This window comes from Martes martes, assembly GCF_963455335.1.
Source record: "Martes martes genome assembly, chromosome: 14".
NCBI lineage: Eukaryota > Metazoa > Chordata > Mammalia > Carnivora > Mustelidae > Martes > Martes martes.
The window spans coordinates 73,571,497-73,591,614 of record NC_137902.1 but is presented as its reverse complement, the minus strand read 5'-3'; the positions used below and the strand labels follow the sequence as shown (position 1 = coordinate 73,591,614).

Sequence of the window (20,118 nt, the reverse complement as noted above, 5' to 3'; positions counted from 1 at the left end):
AAGTGCTCCACATTATGTGGCATCAGGGAAATAAATACAAATCAAAACCACAATGAGATACCACCTCACACCAGTCAGAATGGCTAAAATTAACAAGTCAGGAAACGACAGGTGTTGGAGAGGATGCGGAGAAAGGGGAACCCTCCTACACTGTTGGTGGGAATGCAGGCTGGTGCAACTCTGGAAAACAGCATGGAGTTTCCTCAAAAAGTTGAAAATAGAGCTACCCTATGACCCAGCAATCACTCTACTGGGTATTTACCCCAAAGATACAAACGTAGTGATCAAATGGGCACGTGCACCCGAATGTTCATAGCAGCAATGTCCACAATAGCCAAACTATGGAAAGAACCTAGATGTCCATCAATAGATGAATGGCTAAAGAAGATGTGGTATGTATATACAATGGAATGCTATGCAGCCATCAAGAGAAATGAAATCTTGCCATTTGCAACAACATGGATGAAACTAGAGGGTATTTGTTGAGTGAAATAAGTCAGAGAAAGACAATTATCATATGATCTCTCTGATATGAGGAATTTGAGAGGCAACTTGGGGGGTTTGGGGTAGGGAAGGAAAAAATGAAACAAGATGGGATTGGGAGAGAGACAAACCATAAGAGACTCTTAGTCTCACAAAACAAACTGTGGGATGCCGGGGGGAAGGGGGTATGGAGAGGGTGGTTGGGTTATGGACATGGGGAGGGTGTGGCTACGGTGAGAGCTATGAAGTACGTAAGCCTAACGATTCACAGACTGTACCCCTGGGGCAAATAATACATTATATGTTAATAAAAAAATTTTTTAAGATAATGTCTTTAGCCTGATAAAATGAATTTACTGTAGGAAACATACTTCATAGTAAAAAATTGAAAGCATTTCCTTTATGATTAGGAGCAAGTCAAGGGAGCCTCTTGTCATCGCTTCTGTTCAGCATTTTACTGTTAATGATGCATAAATCAAGAAAGATAAGAGGTAGAAGGATTGGAAAAGAAATTATACAGTCATTATACACAGATAATATGATAATCTACATAGGAAGCAAAGTCTAGCTGATATGTTGGGGTTAATAAGGTTAAGTTTAAGGGCTGCTGGGTATAAAATCGATGTACAGAAATCAGCTGTTTCTGCATACCCATCACACTTTGAAAAGGCAACTTTAAATAAAGGTACTATTTACAGTAGTATCAAAAATATACAGTCACCGACAAACACAAGTTGTAAAACACATTTTTAATGAAAATTATGAAACTATTGAAGCTATGCTTAAATTCAATGCCAATAAAAAATATTGACAGGCTTTTTAATTTTTTTCCCTAAAATTTTTATGGAAGAATTTAAATTTATGTGTAGGCAAGACACTCTTGAAAAACAAGACATTAAAAATAAAGAAAAAAAAAGACGTATATTGGGGAGGGAGTATTTGTCTTAATTTATATCAAAATATCATAAAGCTATAGTTACTAAAACAGTATGCTATTGGCACAGGGGTGGATTGGCAAATTTAGCAGGATAGACTCCAGAAACAGACCTAGGCATACTTTGGAAACTTGATGTATGACAGAATTGGCTGTGCTTTTTTTTGATTATTGGAGAAGGGATGGACTTTTCAATAAATGATAACTGGACAATTGGTTCTATGTGAGAAGGAATCAATTTTGATTTTTACTTGATGCCATTTACAGTAATCTCTTCCTTGGATTAACAACTTGAATTTATTCATATAACAAATAATTTACTGAGAATGTGTTTTGTGGTTCTTTTTTACCTCATCTGTATATTTTAAAGATACCCTTTTTAAAAAATCTACCCAATTACTAATAAAAGCACCCCAAAAAAGGCCAGAAGAATAGGGAAAAAAAAACAATAAGGTATTGGTACTAGTCTTTCCCACCTGAACACGCGTGAAGTATACAAAACACTGCAGGTTGTAGTAGTCATTCATTGTGGCAGTAAATTTCAACTGGAAGGCCTACATTCTGAAATAAGAATTAGGGGAAAATGGTGGGTGTTGAATATAATTTTTAAAAGCCCCTCTTCGACTCTTAATGTCACAAAACAAACTGAGGGTGGCCGGGGGAAGAGGAGTATGGAGAGGGTGGTGGGGTTATGGACATTGGGGAGGGTATGTGCTATGGTGAGTGCTGTGAAGTGTTTAAACCTGGTGATTCACAGACCTGTACCCCTGGGGCCAATAATACATTATATGTTTATTAAAAAAATTCTTTAAAAAGCCCCTCTTCACTTTTCTCTCCCACTATCTGGAAAATCATTTGTGTCAAGTCATCAAAACCAAAGGAAGAGAAGGTTGCAAAAGAGAATTAGTTGTAGAGATTTTTTTTTTAAGATTTTATTTTTTGGGGCACCTGGGTGGCTCAGTGGGTTGAAGCCTCTGCCTTCGGCTCAGGTCATGATCCCAGGGTCCTGGGATCGAGCCCCACATCCAGCTCTCTGCTCTGCGGGGGGCCTGCTTCCTCCTCTCTCTCTCTGCCTGCCTCTCTGCCTAGTTGTGATTTCTCTCTGTCAAATAAATAAAATATTAAAAAAAAAAGATTTTATATTTTTAAGTAATCTCTATACCCAACATGGGGCTTGAACTCACAACCCTGAGATCAAGAGTTGCATGCTCTACCAACTCAGCCAGCATTAGTTGTAAATGCTGTGTTAGAAAACGATCCAGGAGAAAAGGAGGACATAAAGAATTCAATCAAAGAAAATGATCCGTAAATTTAGCAAAATCAGAGCATTTCCATTCACTGGGGACAGCAAGTACAATGTGAATTTTTAAAAAGGTGGTTATTCCAGAGTTTGCTGGCAGAAAGTTGAAGATGAAAGAGGAAAAGACTAGTGGAAAAGGAGGAGGTAGAGAGTTGCTGCCAAAGAGGATTGAGGTAGGTCCCAGAGGGGTTGGGATCAGTAGTTTAAGAACATTTTAAAGTTAATAGTTAATTTACTCTCAGTGAAATGGGAAGATGTTATAACTAAATGGGAATGAGAATTGGAGGTTTAGAACCTGCTGAGGTAAGTATGTGATCAGGGTTTAATGAGATAAATCATTGTGGATTATGAACATTAGGGCATAGTTGAAGGAAGCATGATGGTATTGGGAATTTAGTTGTTTTGTTTTTATTAACTTCTCCAAGCATTTCTCAGCATCTTGGTAGCAGATAAACTGAATGGCGGTGCGGAGTCAGCATTGAGGATAAGGCTGACTGGTACAAGTCCCTTAGAACCTTAGGGTTCTAAGATTGAACAGAAGACATTGTTGAAATGATGAGCTGTGGTCCAGGCCATTTAGGAAGTCAGATATTGCCAGATGGGAGATAATTAAGTGGGAATATAGAAGGGAATTAAAGAATTAAGGGTAAACATTGAGGGTAAAGATCACATGTGAATATGGGTGAGGAGGAAACTATGACTTCCATGGTCACAAAGGCAAAACACTGAGTATAGAAGCTGAAATAACGTTTTGAGGCTACCAATAATCAGCAGATCTCATGTGAATTTAAAGGCAGTGCAGTGGTCAGATCAAAGAAAGGTAAACAGTGATGTCCATGTATTCAAATCAGGAACAGTAACCTAGAATAGTCTTAATGTTTGAATTAGAATATTTGTAAACAGTTTCTAGCCTGAAGCCCGGAAAACTTCCCGGCTTGGTGAAATGTAGGCTGTCGGTCAGGAGAGAGGAGATGGTTTCTGCAGGGTGTTACACAGGGAAGGGGATTTTCTGGGCATCCAGTGCTGCTTGGGTCATATTTAGATGTAGTAGAAGAGTTCTGATGGGTATGTCTGATGAAAGGGTGGGTTGGATTCATTGGGCTAGAGAAAAATGGAGTGTCTAGGTAAGCTCTGTGAAGAGCTTTCAAGCACACGGTGAATAAATTAATGCTGGACCTGTTCTGAGTATTTATAAATACAGTATTCGGGTTAGCATACTAATTAGACCTATAGTATTTCTGAGATTTTTAGTTTAATTGTCAAAGGCCAGCAAAGATGACTACTGAGAATTCCTCCTACCTATGAAGGTCATATACTGTGACCTTAGTGAAATTAATGTCATATTTTTAGTCCTGTCATGACACTTTAGTCTTCAAAACTTTTAGTTATTTTGGGAGAAGTAAATTAGCCGAAGTATTTTGTGAAGAGATATACACTGAGACCTTTCAAAAAAAATCACGAACTGTCAGCTGCCAGGTATTTTTGAGAGCGGCGGGCGCTGAATGCCAGTTACGCTGGGACGAGCTAACATGTACTGACCCCAGGAAGCCATTTTGACCCACATTATGGATCAGGTAGCTTTCGCAACTACGGTTTACTGGCACTGAATCTTAGAGGCCTGAAAAGCTGAAGTCACTTGAGACAGGAAGTCAGTAAGGCATACACGGTTAGTGTTGCCTGATTGGCCACGGAGTAGGTAGAAGTGATGGGGAAAGAGGAGCACGCAGAGAGGGAAACTGGAGGAGAGAAAACTGTGTGCAGCATTGTGCCGTATGCCCAGGGGCAGTGGAAGAGCACGGTAGTAGAAAGCCATGGGATCCTGTAGCTTCCAGAATACACCCAGTAAAACCAGAAGAGATACATGTGCACTAAAAGGGGAGATGACTTGGGTCCTCTAGAAAAGGGTGTTTTCAAGAATTTTAATATAAGTTTATAAGAGATTATATCAAATATATAGAGCTAATTACTCAAATTCTTTGGTGTTTCCTATTTCAGTGTATTTTTGAGCTTTGTAGCCATGATTTCCTGTGTCCACACTTAGAGTCTGTTAGCTATGACCTCTGTGTTAAAAAAAAAAAAAAGCCTTAAGTTTAATTATAGTTTACCTCTGGTTTTTCACCCTTAACTTTTTTTTTTTTTTTTAAGATTTTATTTACTTGACAGACAAAGATCACAAGTAGGCAGAGAGAGGGGGGAAGCAGGCTCCCCACTGAGCAGAGAGACCGATGCGGGACTTAATCTCAGGACCCTGAGATCATGACCTGAGCCGAAGGCAGAGGCTTAACCCACTGAGCCACCCAGGTGCCCCACCGTTAGCTTCTTAATGCTATCTCTAACTTTCTAAAACTCTTCTTCTAAAATAACAACAAATTTTATGAATCTTTCAAAAATTGAACTAAATGTTTCTTTTTTGTTACTCCTTTTCTCCATCCCCTCTTTTCCCATTTTAGGCAAAAATATTAGTTTACTCTTTCCTACCCTACTTCTTAATCTTGTTACAAATACTTTACATGGGAAAAAAATGAAATAGCATGGAAGGATAAAAAATACTATGAAACAGTTAAAAAAAAGAGTGTATAGTAAAAAGTAAGTTTCCCTCCTACCTCTGACCCACCCCCACCCCCGTCCAGCCCACCATTTTTCCTCCACAGAGTAACAACTACTTGGACTCACTTTAAAAACCAAACAAGTTGGTTAACTAGAAAATATAATTGTCATTGAGCTGTAAATGATAAAGCAGTACATGAATGTAAGCTATTTTTAGAGTGTTTAACCATAATTTTGTTCTTGGTAAAACATTTTAGAAATAGAGGCTCACTCAGTTAAAGCTGTCAAAGCTAGAAACAGTTGGATAACTTCTGGAACAGTTTGGAATTGTTATGATGTGTTTGGGGGTCCTTTCTTTTTATTTGTTTGTTAACCATGTTCTCTCCCAAATGAGGATTGGTGTTTCAGCAGAACATGAGCTCTGGAATTAAACAGATCAGGGTTTGAACTCCGGAAATGCCAATTTCTGGCTCATAATCTTGGCAGCTCTCTTAATTTCTTTGACCCTTAGGTTTCTCACCTAGAAATAAGCATAGTAATAGCTACTTTTCAGGGTGATTTTAAGGGCTGATTGTAAAAAAAAAAAAAAAGAAAGAAAGAAAGAAAAATAAAGAAAAAGAAAACGAGGGGCACCTGGGTGGCTCAGTGGGTTAAAGCCTCTGCCTTAGGCTCAGGTCATGATCCCAGAGTTCCGGGATCAAGCCCCGGGGCTCTCTGCTCAGCAGGGAGCCTGCTTCCTCCCTTCTCTCTCTCTGCCTGCCTCTCTGCCTACTTGTGATCTGTTTGTCAAATAAATAAATAAAATCTTTAAAAAAAAAAGAAAAAGAAAATGAGTTTTGCCCAGTAAGCATTAATTTCTTTTTGCTGTCAATGTTGTTAATGCAACTTGAAGGTATTGTTAAATGGGACTGCTTTTGTAGGGAAAAGATTTTAGGTAAATTTTTTACCACAGCATTTTCTAGCTCTGTACTTGTTTAGGAAATCCCAGATTCAAATAAAGGTTGTTACTATTTAAAGCAAGAGGCAGTTGTGGCCTAGAGTAAAATTTTAAGAGCAAATAGCTAATGGGGGAAAAAAGCAGGGTTTCTCAACTCAGCAATGCTGACAATGCCAGATAATTGGGGAAGAGCAGGCTGTTCTTTGCCTTTAAGAACTTTCAGCAGCATCCTTGTCTCTTCTGACTAGATACCAGTTGCACCCCGTCCCCCCAGGTTGTGATGGCCAAAAGTATGTCCCCTGAGGGGCAGAATCATCCCTGGCTGAAAATCTGTGTTTTACTGCATAGCTTGGAAAGAACACATTGGGATGGCTTCACATTTATAGAAGCATAATGAAAAAGAAGAGTAAATTGATGTTATTACAGATTCTAAAATAGGATACCTTTCACAGCTGACACATGAAAGATTTTAAGTCAGTGAAAGAGAAGATATATATTAATAAGAGATTCAAGAACCTTGGAAAGGCTACTTTATCCATTGCTTTAGTAATTTTACAGGGGAGAGCTGAAGAGGAAAAACAGTGTGGTTCATAGCACTTTTGAAAAAAATGCTATGTTACAAGCATATGATTTATCCTAATTTACCCACATTTATCCTAATCCTCCAACGAATATCTGACTATACTGTTGTGTGATATGAATTTCATTTGAAGCAGGAATACCCCCTGACAAGAACAAGATCTTACAGAATCGAAGTATTTTAGGGGGTGCCTGGTTGGCTCAGTTGGTGGAGTATGCACCTCTTGATCTCAGGGTCGTGAGTTCAAGCCCCACATTGGGTGTGGGGCCTACTTTAAAAATACATAAAATAAATAAAGGATACGATATGATTTTTTTTAAGTATTTTAGGAAAATGTAACAACAAAAATTTCAGTCTTCATTTCTAAATATTCTCACTTAATTGAAATTTGAATGTGTTTTCTATAGATTTTTGAAGACTCCTTAGTGGTCACAAACTCCTGTCTTATAATTGGGGACAGTAAGGTCATGTGGGTTAGTGGATGGTCTCCGGAGTTGGGTCGCATGCATATGTATTGTACCTACCTTATAAGCTTGCTCAGGGGATTCAGTGAGTTAATCCATTTTCAGTATTTTGGCATAATACTTGGCATGCTCAGTAAATGTTTATAACCATTTATTAAAAATTTTAATCAAAAGCTTTAATGTGTTGGTAAAGCTCAAAGGTTTAAAGCTAGTTTTGCCGAGCTCTAAAAATATATGTAAGTATATTTCTAATTTAGTAGTATTTTTACTATCTCTGGTTGCCTAGTCCCAGGAATTTGCTTTAACTAAAAAGGACAGCATCTCAGAACAATTTGAGATTTGATAGATAGGGGCATCTGGTGTCGATAAATGGGTAATTTGAAATTAGGCACTTGTTTTCAGAAACCTGTTTCAAGGAAAGAAACTCCATTTGTCAGTTTTTTGATACATATAACTCCCCTGTCTTTCATTTTGAGGTTTCATCTCCACCTGTCATGATAATCCTACTAGGAGAGACATCATGTCGGACCATGGAGTCTCATTGGAGCAATGGAAGGCACTCCATGTATCTCTTCAGTCATGTGCCCTGTATTTTCTACTTCCTAGGAGCTGGTTTAAATTCCTCTGATTTCTATGGAGTTGGATACTCAAATCTACCTGAGGACTTAACACTGGGGAAAGATGAGATCAAGGGGCTTAGAATTGCCCTGGAAAATTCTTGTATGTCTGTTCATCGCTCTTTAGACTTCACAAATCATCTCCTTTGGAGTTCCAGTACCTAAATATCAAGCTAAAAGAAGTTGCTTGTTTTGTTTTGTTTTGTTTTTTTTTCATTTTAGGCAGAAAAATTAATGAAACAGATTGGTGTGAAAAATGTGAAGCTTTCAGAATATGAAATGAGTATTGCTGCTCATCTAGTAGACCCTCTTAACATGCATGTACGTATCTTTAATCTTGTTTCAGATTTTTTTGGTCTAGATTTTTGTGTCGGGGGTCCTGACAATGACCAGGTTTGATGATTGTTCAGGAGGAATCACAGGAGTCCGCATAGCTTTGTGCTCATAGGTATGATTTCATACAGCAAATGGATACAGGACAAAATCAGCAAGAAAAGAGGGGCCTGGGATGAAATCTGGAGGAAATCAGGCACAGGCTTCCAGGAGTCTTCTGCTGTGAATGAAGTCATACTCCTTCAGCAACAAGTTGTGAGAACACATGTAAAGTGCCATCCATCAGGGAAGCTCCCTAGACACTTATTAACGCCCTCAGTTTTAACTGAGACTAGTTAGGTAGACTACACTTCCTAACATCTTCCCTAATTCCAGACTTGCAGAGGGAAGACGGATCTCCACTGTAAATCATTTCATTTGCACAAAAGTTGAGGCACAGTGAGGTGTTCTTATTGGGGAGTGGTAGGAATTCTCCTGACATCTAAGCTCCCATACTCCAGCCAGGGCCCTCCTTGCAGGCAGACCTTTCTATGGACAACAGTCTAGAGCCTGCTGCATTAATTTTTCTTGGAATACACTTGTTTAGATAAACTTGTACTTCAATTCACCTTTTGTGGCATATAAAAAGTTCTGCTTTAAGTTATGTGGATATTTGATTTTGGAGTCTAAGTATAGATTTTCATAATAAGGTATGGTAGACAACACAAGATTCTGAATTCCAGTTTTTCTGTTCATGGCCTTGGCAAATTATTTCCTCTCTGGGTGTCAGTTCCCTTCTGTATAATCCAAGGACCCTGTGATGCCTATTCCAACTACTTCGAAAGGATGATTTGAACATCAGATTAGTGTAATCTATAAACTCTAAAATTCCATGTATTTTATAACAACAAGCGTAAATGAATTTTGTACAACAATGCAAATAAATAGAATACATATGATATTCCTATCTCTAAATCTGGAAAAAGAAAAGTCCAAGTCTATAATGTCTTTTAGTATCCATGTGCACAGAGAGATAGAAGTCCCCAGAAGTAATCTTCCATTTGAATTTGATCTATAAATTTACAGTGAGACTTTCTAGGCCCTACCTGCTTTCACTTTTGAGTAACTCTGTATCAATAGACTCTGTTTTTTATTGTAGCTACAGTGGAAGTAGGTGGTGATTTGTTTCAGATTTGGCTATGGCTTTTCACTTTTTTTTTTTTTTTTTTTAAAGCTGTAGGGGAAGTAAATCACTAGTAAATACTGCTTCTGACTCACTCCATCTGCAACCCCTTTACTCTCTCAGGTTAGAGCTAGGTTGATGTTTTTTACTTAGGTCTTTTTCAGTTAGTTTATTCTCTCCTCTACCCCTCACACCCCAGATTTTTTAAGTTGAGTCAGAAGGCTTTAAAATACACACACTCTGTTTATTTTGAAAATATTTATCTCCTGTTGACTATTTATAAAGACAGAAGTTTGGCACAGTTTTACTTTAGATTAATAAAATTCAGAAGTCCACTTTTGTGTGACTTTATTTCTAAAATCTATTCCTGTTATATTTGACAGTATCCTGTATGAATTAGGGATACTCCTGGTAAGCTCTTCCCCATCACCCAGCACTGACTTAGCTGTCTGATTTGGTTCTGGGTCTTGGCAGAGTGTCTCCTCCTCATAAGTGGAGTGAATTCAGTTTATTAGATCCATGTAGAGTTCTGAGCACTGGGCCTGGTGCTTTTTTTTTTTTTTCTTTTTTTTAAATAGTAGATAGTTGACTATTAAGTTCCTTTTTGTAATTTCATAGTTGTTTAGCAATTTAATTACTGCTCTGAAAAGTCTTTACTCAAATTATATGTTACTCTTTTATTATTTATGTATATTTATCAGATTAGAGTTTGCCATTTTGGGGGGATTTTTTTTATTTCATGGGGTGTACTTAAGTTGTAAAATCCATGTCAACCTTACCTTTCCCCAGGTTACTTGGAGTGATATAGCAGGTTTAGATGATGTCATTACGGATCTGAAAGACACGGTCATCTTACCCATCAAAAAGAAGCATTTGTTTGAAAATTCCAGGCTTCTGCAGCCTCCAAAGGGTATAGTACAAGATTATATTTGCTAAAGTATTAAAAATGTAGGAAACATTGAAACTTTCTGCCATTATAGAACTGGTATTATGGAGGGTGGATTTTCAAGAGAAAACTGAGATCTAGTGTGCTGTTTTATAAATAGTAGTTTTAAAATAATTGCTCGTTCTTCAGCTTCCCAAATTTCAATAAAATTTTTTCCCTGTAATTACATGTCAAAACAGTCCCTTTATTTCAAAGTCATTTTTACTACTTCCAAGTAAATAAAAATTTGGGAAATTGAGGTTAAAAAATCCAGGTCGTGATACAGGTTCTTCTGTTTTCAAAGTAAGACTTTTTGTTGTTTCACAATATAGTGATTTTTTTTTCTCTTAGTAATCTTAATTGGTTTTGGATTGCAGTGGTGTTTTAGAGTAAATACCGAAGTACAGATGAACTAGAAATTAAATACTACTTATTGGGGCACCTGGGTGGCTCAGTGAGTTAAAGCCTGTGCCTTTGGCTCGGGTCATGATCCCAGGGTCTTGGGATCGAGCCCCACATCGGGCTCCCTGCTCAGCAGGGAGCCTGCTTCCTCCTCTCTCTCTCTCTCTCTCTCTCTCTCTGCCTGCCTCTCTGCCTACTTGTGATCTCTGTCAAATTAATAAATAAAATATTTTAATAAATAAATACTACTTATTTTTAAGGGAAACTTCTTTATTCCTAGTTATTAGTAATCATTTTGAAAGTCCTGGAACTCAAGAATTGGAAATGCTTATTTAAAAAAAAAAAAAGGAAATGTTTATAGCTCCATCCTTAAATGTAGTACTTTTTTCCGTGTCCATTGAAATATTAATCATGTTTAAGTGTTAAAGGTGATTCAGATGATGGAGCCTAGGAGATAATTGGCAGATGAATAGAGGTATGTTTACCACAGCTTTCAGATACAGATGCCACAGCAGAGCTTGATTTCCAACTGCTCTTCATTCTATGCCCAACACTGCCCAGGTTTGCTTTTCTGTTGCTAGTCAAGGCTGAAATCAAATTATTAGACACACTCTTTAAAAAAAAAATAGATCTATAGAAATATCAAAATAGCATTATGTGTAAGTTATAGTTGCCTGTAATCTTACTAGTTTTGCCTTTATATCAAAAAGTGCATTAGATTATATTTCAAAAGTAATTATGGCCAATACCTGTACATTTTCATGAAGTAGATATTTTTTGCTTTTGGTAAATAGAGGATGATGACAGTTACCACCAAAAATGACATGTTCTTTTCATTAACTAAAATAACAAAACTGTTAATTGGGTATTTCTTTTTATTTTCTAAAATAACAAAGCTCTTTTTCCCCCCCTAATAAAAAACATTTTAGTTTAATACATTTTTAAAAATTTTAACCCCAAAGAAAATGCAAGTGATTTATCTGAGCCCAGATCAGAAGAGTAAAGTAAAAGTTACATTCTTTACTATCCTTTACTATCCTTTTCCAGGTCATTGGTAGTCTGAACAAGAAATAACTTTTATAATTTTTCATGTCTCAGTTTCACAAAACTAGTGATTTTAGAAAAATGAGTTGTGTTTCACATGCTATTAGAGAAAGCTCCTTTCCTTATCAGCGAGCTCTTAGCCCAGGTAAATGGCTGACTTCACTAGCTGGACTTGGCCCCAGTTAGCACAGTAAATACCAAATTATGAGATACTTAAGCGTTATGTGTAAGTCTGTTGCTAATTTGAAACCATTATCCAAAACTAGAGGTGGTTTCTATGAGTATTTCAAATTTTTGTAAGTTACACAAGTATTTCTTGATTATGTAATCCAAAGTTACACTGTTTGAGCCTTCTCAGCCTTGCATTTTTGGAAAGTTTTTTTTTAATCAGGAACAGAAGTTTGAAAAACCATTGACTGACTTTTTGACACTGAACATAAATTGGATATTAGTATACAGAAGCAGAGCATAAAATCAGTTGCATACCGTAACTTGTTCCATTTTTGAACTGGAAATAGGTTACCTAGGTTAGAGTCATTGCTTTATTGCCAATTTTATGTTATCCCTAGACAGTTCATTGCTATCTAAGCCAGAAGTCATCACTGCCTCAAAGAATACACAGGGGTAATTTGAGAATGACTTATATACTAGCACATGAACTCATACAGTCACATAAAGGTATAAAGTTTCAGCTGTCAGGCCAATAAATGGTCACAAGAACATGTCATAAAATATTAATGGTTGTATTAAAAAATAACCCTTTGTTATGCCAAAATTTACAATTAAAATTCCATCTGAATACTATATAGTTCTTTCTATAAACTCTTAACTTCCATAATCATTTTGGCACAAAAATTTTATGTTTGTGGATTTTCCCATTTTCCTCTTCAATGGATCATGAAAATGTAAGTAACTTAGGAAAAATTTACTTTGAAAAGTGATTTTTTTGAGGCTATAAAACCCTCCTTTCCTCCCTCCACCTCCTTCAGTACTTTGAATTTAAATAGATGTAGTTTTTACAGATACTTATTTTTCCACCTTTTGAACAAATAATTTTTTATTAAAGCTTGGAAGTCAATAAAGTATCTCCAAAAAGAAAAAAGTTGGTTACTAATAAGGTATTTGTCACTAATGAGAATTATTTCAAATTTGGATCTTTTGTCCTAATTCTTTTCTTCCTCATCCTGAATATTTTATTTGTGTGCAGTGTGTATGAAGTAAAACCCTTACCTAAACATCCATATTAAAGAGAGGTTTGAGTTTTGTAGCCTCTACAAAGCACAAAGTAATAAGCACAGTTTTTTATTTTGTGGAAAATCATTGTAAAAGTATCAGACTCAGAAAGACTAAAGCAACAGAAAAACTAGTTGAAGGGTTGCAAGACTAATAATTGAAGCCAAATGCCTCACATTCATTTGCAGGACCATTCATGTATCACTCTTCATAAACATGAACAAAAGATACAGAAGAGGTGCCACTTTTTAAATACTATTGCTTGATTCTTTAATAACGTGCCAGATGAAACAACATGAATCTTGGCAAAGCAGCATACATACAGAAATGGGGATAAAGCAGTTGAATGGATAATTATAAAGCTAACACATGGGGTGCCTGGGTGGCTCAGTCGTTAAGTGTCTGCTTATGATCATGGGGTCCTGGGATCGAGCCCCGCATCAGGCTCCCTGCTCAGTGGAAAGCCTGTGTCTCCCTCCTCCCCTTTCCCTCCACCGCTTGTGTTCTCCCTCTCACTGTGTCTCTGTGTCAAATAAATAAATAAAATCTTTAAAAAATAAAATAAAAATAAAATTCAGTTAACACATAACTACCACCCAGGTCAGGAAGTGACTAGTGACTGCCCCCCCCCGTCCCCCTCCCTCAGCTGTCACATCTCTGTCCCCAAGCAGATGATGAAATCCCAAAGCTTTCATTACACGGTAAATCTTCTGACATTAAAAAAAAAAAAAATGCTGGGCGCCTGGGTGGCTCAGTGGGTTAGGCCCCTGCCTTCGGCTCAGGTCATGATCCCAGGGTCCTGGAATCGAGCCCGCATCGGGCTCTCTGCTCAGCAGGGAGCCTGCTTCCTTTCCTCTCTCTCTGCCTGCCTCTCTGCCTACTTGTGATCTCTGTCTGTCAAATAAATAAATAAAATCTTAAAAAAAAATGCTTAGGGGTGCCTGGATGGCTCAGTGGGTTGAGTCTCTGCCTTTGGCTCAGGTCATGATCTCAGGGTACTGGGATCGAGTTCTGCATCAGGCTCTCTGCTTGGCAGGGAGCCTGTTTCCCTCTCTCTCTGCCTGCCTCTCTGCCTACTTGAGATCTCTCTCTGTCAAATAAATAAATAAAATAAAAAACCCTGCTTAATTAATAACCCTAATTACAATCCTTGAAGAGCGATTATGGGAAAAACTTAATCCTGCAGAAGTGCCAGAACTAAACTATTAGGAATAAAATATTCCAAGTGATAAATGGATACCATGAAACAAAGAGGACATTCTAAGAATACTTGCCTATGTTTGCAAAGTGACAGTGTAGCTGCAAAATCAACAAGATAATGAGGACTTTTGCTCAATAGATGGTTCACAAAAAAACCCAAGATTCAAATAATATGCATATAAAAATTTGCTCGTAGATCTGCATTCCATATTAGATTATCTGATCAAAATAACAAATGTAATAATAATTCCAAGTTTCTGCAGTCATCCCATATGTTTTCAGTTTGATTTGAATTAAATGACATTAGACAGCTATGTTCTGTATTCACATGTGCCATCCAGATGAAAAGTGTCAGTAGAGGGTTCAAGTTACAACTGACTTAGCTAAATTCTTTATATCTAAATGAACTTAATTAAAAACTTTAAAGGACTGCATGGAAATAGTAACGTGTTCTGGCAAAAGTTACTGATTTAAATTCTAAAATAGCTTCAGAAAAATTTAGTTTAGGATGATTAAACTTGGCTTAGTTGAATCTTTTTTTTTTTTTTTAAGATTTTATTTATTTATTTGACAGATCACAAGCAGGCAGAGAGGCAGGCAGAGAGAGAGAGAGAGAGAAGGAAGCAGGCTTCCTGCCGAGCAGAGAGCCCGATGTGGGACTCAATCCCAGGACCCCGAGATCATGACCTGAGCTGAAGGCAGAGGCTTAGCCCACTGAGCCACCAGGCGTCCCAGCTTAGTTGAATCTTAAAGAATTATTAAGACCACCGGAAAAATTGTGTGCTGAAAGAAAAGTTTGGACATTATTTTGAAGAGTTTGATGTGAAAAAACTTGTTAGTTTTCTTATGGAATCAAGCTCAAGTTTCTCATTTAAAAAAAAAATGAGAATTTGGGTGGGATGGGATTTTAATACAAAATATCTACTTTTCTTATATCTTGTATTTTATTTTTATTATATAATAAGAATGCTTCAGAATCTCCAAAGCCTCTTCATTTTACCCCTGTAAATATTGTCTTTTTAGGTGCAATTATATGAGACAAGTAGAGAAGCTCTGAATTAAGCAAATAAAATTTAAGTCAGACTTGTTCATGGTCATGATTTTAGTTTTAACTTATAAAAATGTTTCCTCATTTTAGTTGAAAAACAGTTGGTGATGATTCCCAAAATGCTTAAGACGTTGACCAATTTAGATCTCTCATATTAAAAGAATTACTTTAAGTTGTATTAAGCAGCAAACTGCTATCAGTGGAGACTTTAGGTTAATAATACAGTTTTATTCCTTGGAAAATAAAACAGGAGTGACTAGCAGCTTCTGTTCCTTTTAAGAGGAGATCTTTTTTTTTTTTTTTAAAGATTTTATTTATTTATTTGACAGACAGAGATTACAAGTAGGCAGAGAGGCAGGCAGAGGGAGAGGAGGAAGCAGGCTCCCTGCTGAGCAGAGAGCCCCATATGGGACTCGATCCCAGGACCCTGGGATCATGACCTGAGCTGAAGGCAGAGGCTTTAACCCACTGAGCCACCCAGGCGCCCTTAAGAGGAGATCTTTATCTGTGTGGGAAGAAGCTCATGCCCTTTTGGCTATAACTTAAATTTGCTGAGTAACAGCAAAACAGTGTTTGCTACAGTCTTCTGAAGAAGTTCTCAGTTTTCTCTGGGCTATTGTTAATGTACTGTCATGCTGTTAGCTTGTGAACGTGGGCAGTGTTAGACCAAATTTTGTCAACTGTTGATTGAGGGGCGTGAGTTTGGTTGTCAAGGTGATTGCCTTTAGTACCCTGAACTAGATCTTTCCACGAAGGGAGGAGGCATAAGCGTGCTATAATTATAACCCCAAATATGTGTCATCACAGACACTGAACTTAGAGAAAGTGGCACCTTCCCTTAGGTTAACAATAACAAGTGAATGTTAGGGGAAGTTTTAGTGCAGGCAGCATTAATATTATATTGGTTATCACATAAACTAAAGCAAATAGGAATAATAAAATAACGTGTTTATTTCCAGGTGTTCTTCTGTATGGGCCTCCAGGCTGTGGTAAAACTTTGATTGCCAAGGCTACCGCCAAAGAAGCAGGCTGTCGATTTATTAACCTTCAACCTTCAACGCTGACTGATAAATGGTATGGAGAATCTCAGAAACTGGCTGCTGCTGTCTTCTCCCTTGCCATAAAGCTACAGCCTTCCATCATTTTTATAGATGAAATAGGTATGTGACTTTTCTATGTGAGCATTTTAAAGCACCATTCTTATTTTTTTATTTTTTTCAGCGTTCCAAGATTCATTGTTTATGCACCACACCCAGTGCTCCATGCAATATGTGCCCTCCGTAATACCCACCACCAGGCTCACCCCACCCCCCCACTCCCCTGCCCTCCAAAACCCTCAGTTTGTTTCTCAGAGTCCAGTCTCTCATGGTCTGTCTCCCCCTCCAATTTCCCCAACTCACTTCTCTTCTCCATCTCCCTGTGTCCTCCATGTTATTCCTTATGCTCCATAAGTAAGTGAAACCATATGATAATTGACTCTCTTCTGCTTGACTTATTTCACTCAGCATAATCTCTTCCAGTCCTTTCCATGTTGATACAAAAGTTGGGTATTCATCCTTACTGATGGAGGCATAATACTCCATAGAATATATGGACCGTATCTTCATCCATTCGTCTGTTGAAGGGCATCTTGGTTCTTTCCATAGTTTGGCGACTGTGGCCATTGCTAAAGCACCATTCTTAAGGGTGGTATTTTGATGACCAGATTTAGTTTTTAACATTTATTAGGTCAAATTAACAAAACAAAAGGGGTAACCAACATCTCTGAATGTTCTGTATAATTACCATGTTACAGAATGAACCACAATCTGTTCATTACCCTACTTGATCATAATTTTCTGTCTTCTCCCTAACACGGGCAGCATACAGTGACATCACGTACCTGTCTACTTACGTGTATCTGTCTGTCCAGGTGGATCCCCTGGAAGTTTGAGCCATTAGGTTGTGTGATGAGTCCATCTTCAACCTCACTCATGCCTGTTTTCACTCTCACCTTTATATAGGTTCCCTACAGACTCCCTAAAATTTATTTTTTCAGACAGTACCATTGATTCTTTGTCACTTTAAAGAACATGAATTTTTTCATCACTGGTTTGTGTTTCCCTGTATTGCTAGTAAATACTGCCATCTTTGAAATGTTGGGTTTCCTTGCTTTTAAATTGCTAGTTTTTCTTTGGGGTTTTTTGCATTTTCTTGGTAATATGTTGATGTGTTTATTATGATTGCAAATATTTTCTAGACGGGCTTGTGTTTTCACTTTGTAATAGTTTTTTTTTTAAACAAGGATTTATGTTCAGTTGTATTTATCTATCTTTTTTCCTTTTGATTTATACTTTTTGTGTCTGGCTTACAAATCCTTTCACTGACACCATAAATATTCCTCTTTTTAAAATATATAATGTGAAGTAGGAATCTAATTTCATTCTTTTCCATATGGACAGCCAACTTATAAAATAGATCATCTTTCCATATATGTGATGATTTTATATAAGTGCACTTTTTCTGTATTTTATGGATCATCAGTATTTTTGTTCCTGGTATGGTGAGTCATAGTAAAGCTATAGTAATTAAAGCTACAGCTTTGAATTAATTATACCATTATATGTATTATGGGAGGCTGTATAGAAATCTAGAGAGGAAAATAGGTACAGGTATATAGTACTTTGGTTACTTCTTTGCCTTGTGTATTTCTCTCTTTAACTTATTACAACAGTTGTGGAGTTTGGGTGTAAATTTTGTACAAAGGCACAGGTATAGCTAGATTTTTAAAAATCTTAATCTAAGATGCTTTAACTAGGAGGTGTGGTCAGTTTGCCTTTATTCTAATAGCTGATTTATTTAGATTTACTTCTATTATATCACTGTGCCCTTCTTATTTACCAGCCCAGTAGACTTTTTTTTTACTGTATCTCCTTTTCCCTGCCATAGTTTTTGAAGTTACATACTGTTTTTCTTTTAGTGAAACATTCAGCATACTTACGTGCCTTAAAAGTCTACCCTAACCATTTCTGCCCTCTTTCCAAATAATGCAGGGTCCATACAGCTCTCGAACACTAATCACTCCACTCGTCTCTCACGTGCTAACATATTCTCTTCCTTTGTGGCCTCCACACTGGTGGTTTCTGCACTGGCGGTACTTGTTCAGAGACCCACCCCCCCCCCCCACCCCCCGTTCGCCGGCTTGTTTGCTCACTATTGGTCCTTGAATACCTACCTTTTCTGGATTTAATTTCCTTCCTAACCAAAATCTGTCGAAGTTCTTTCAGGAGAGACCATGAATACAGTAAATTCTGTCTTTGGATGAAAATGTATTAATTCATCTGTTCTAAAATATGCCATTTTGTTACTTATATTTTAACCTCACTGAAATTAGGATAGCATATTATAATTGGCAGAGTTTTTTCTTCTTTAGCATTATAACTTAATTGGCAACATTTAAAGCTTTGTTGATGCATGAAATAATGGTATACACATATATGTATATACATACACCCACTTTACCTCTCTCCTTAATTTCCACAGTTTTACCGAGTTCTGTGCCATATTTCATCAGTTCTAAAATAAAATAAAGTTATCGTAAAATTCGGTTGTGAGTGATTAGACCCCACAGGCTCTCTGGAAGATAGGAAAACTACTCTTCTTTTTTTTTTTTTATTTTACAGAGAGAGAGATCACAAGCAGGCAGAGAGGCAGGGGGAAGCAGGCTCCCCACAGAGCAGAGAGCCTGATGCAGGGCTCGATCCCAGGACCCTGAGAGAAGGCAGAGGCCCAACCCACCGAGCCACCCAGGCACCCCAGGAAAACTACTCTTGATTGTTCTCAGGCAACACAGAATTCTTATATAAAAACAAGCTGTATGCTTGCTAATGTCATAAATGACCCAAGGAAACAAACTCATATGAAAAGAGTTAACAATATAAAGGTGTAGAATTTCAGACCACAGAAAAAACAATCCAAAAAATACTACATAAAAATAGTATGTTTAAAACTGAGACATAAGAAAAAATAATAATAAAACTGAGACATAAAAGGGATTGAAATTCAAACAGGAGAGCAAACTATAGTGAAAAAAAATAAATCTGGAAAAGAATCAAACAGAACTTCTAAAGCTCAAATATAATAACAGAATACACACCCAATGGTTGTGACACAAACACAGCCAAGCTAAGAACTGCTTTTTATAACTTACTCAAAGATTTACTGATTTTTAGCTGTACCATTTATTTTTACTGTCTTTTTTTCATTCTTAAGATGTACTGTCTTCCAGGTCTTTTCATTCTAGAAGGAAAATGTTCCCCCCTCCCCTTTTAAAAGCATTTCATGTTCTTTGTAGATAATTGGGAAGACAGAAAATAATGCAAGAGAAAATTTGAATTGTCCCTAAGTCTTTCACTGAGAGAGAACTAAAGTGATTAGCATTTTGGAGTACGTTATTTATTTATTTATTTGGGGTGGGGAGGGTTAAAGATTCTATCCATCTACTTGAGAGAGAGAGAGCATGAGAGGGGAGGGGATTAGAGGGAGAAGCCGACTCCCTGCTTAGCAGGGCGCCTGACACGGGACCCGATCCCAGGACACCAGGACCATGACCTGAGCCGAAGGCAGTTGGCCCAACCAACTGAGCCACCCAGGCACCCATTTTGGAGTACTTTAAAGGCTTTTTCACATTATATATCATATACACCCGTGCATGCTAGCATGTGTGTTTGAAACCAATTTCTGTCCTGTATTTCCCACTTAGTAGTGTTTCGACATTTTCCAATGTCATTTTTCTTTATTTCCAGGAAAAGTATGTGAAGAAAAGAATGTGACCCCCTTAAAAAATATATAGGATGCAGATAACCTGGGAAGTTAGGGCCAAAGCACACAGACGTTCCTCCAAGACACTATTTGATCTTCTTCCAGCCTC

General features: G+C 37.4%; 1 protein-coding gene across 1 annotated transcript in view; it reads left to right on the top strand.

Moving 5' to 3' along the window:
• Positions 1 to 20,118, top strand: part of ATAD1 (ATPase family AAA domain containing 1) — a 51,982-nt gene that overhangs the window by 15,260 nt on the left and 16,604 nt on the right. Inside the window, exons 3-5 of the mRNA XM_080823603.1 lie at positions 8,085 to 8,183; positions 10,147 to 10,267; positions 16,169 to 16,369. Of these exons, the coding sequence (XP_080679729.1) occupies positions 8,085 to 8,183; positions 10,147 to 10,267; positions 16,169 to 16,369 (421 nt within the window). The remainder of the gene's footprint in view (positions 1 to 8,084; positions 8,184 to 10,146; positions 10,268 to 16,168; positions 16,370 to 20,118) is intronic.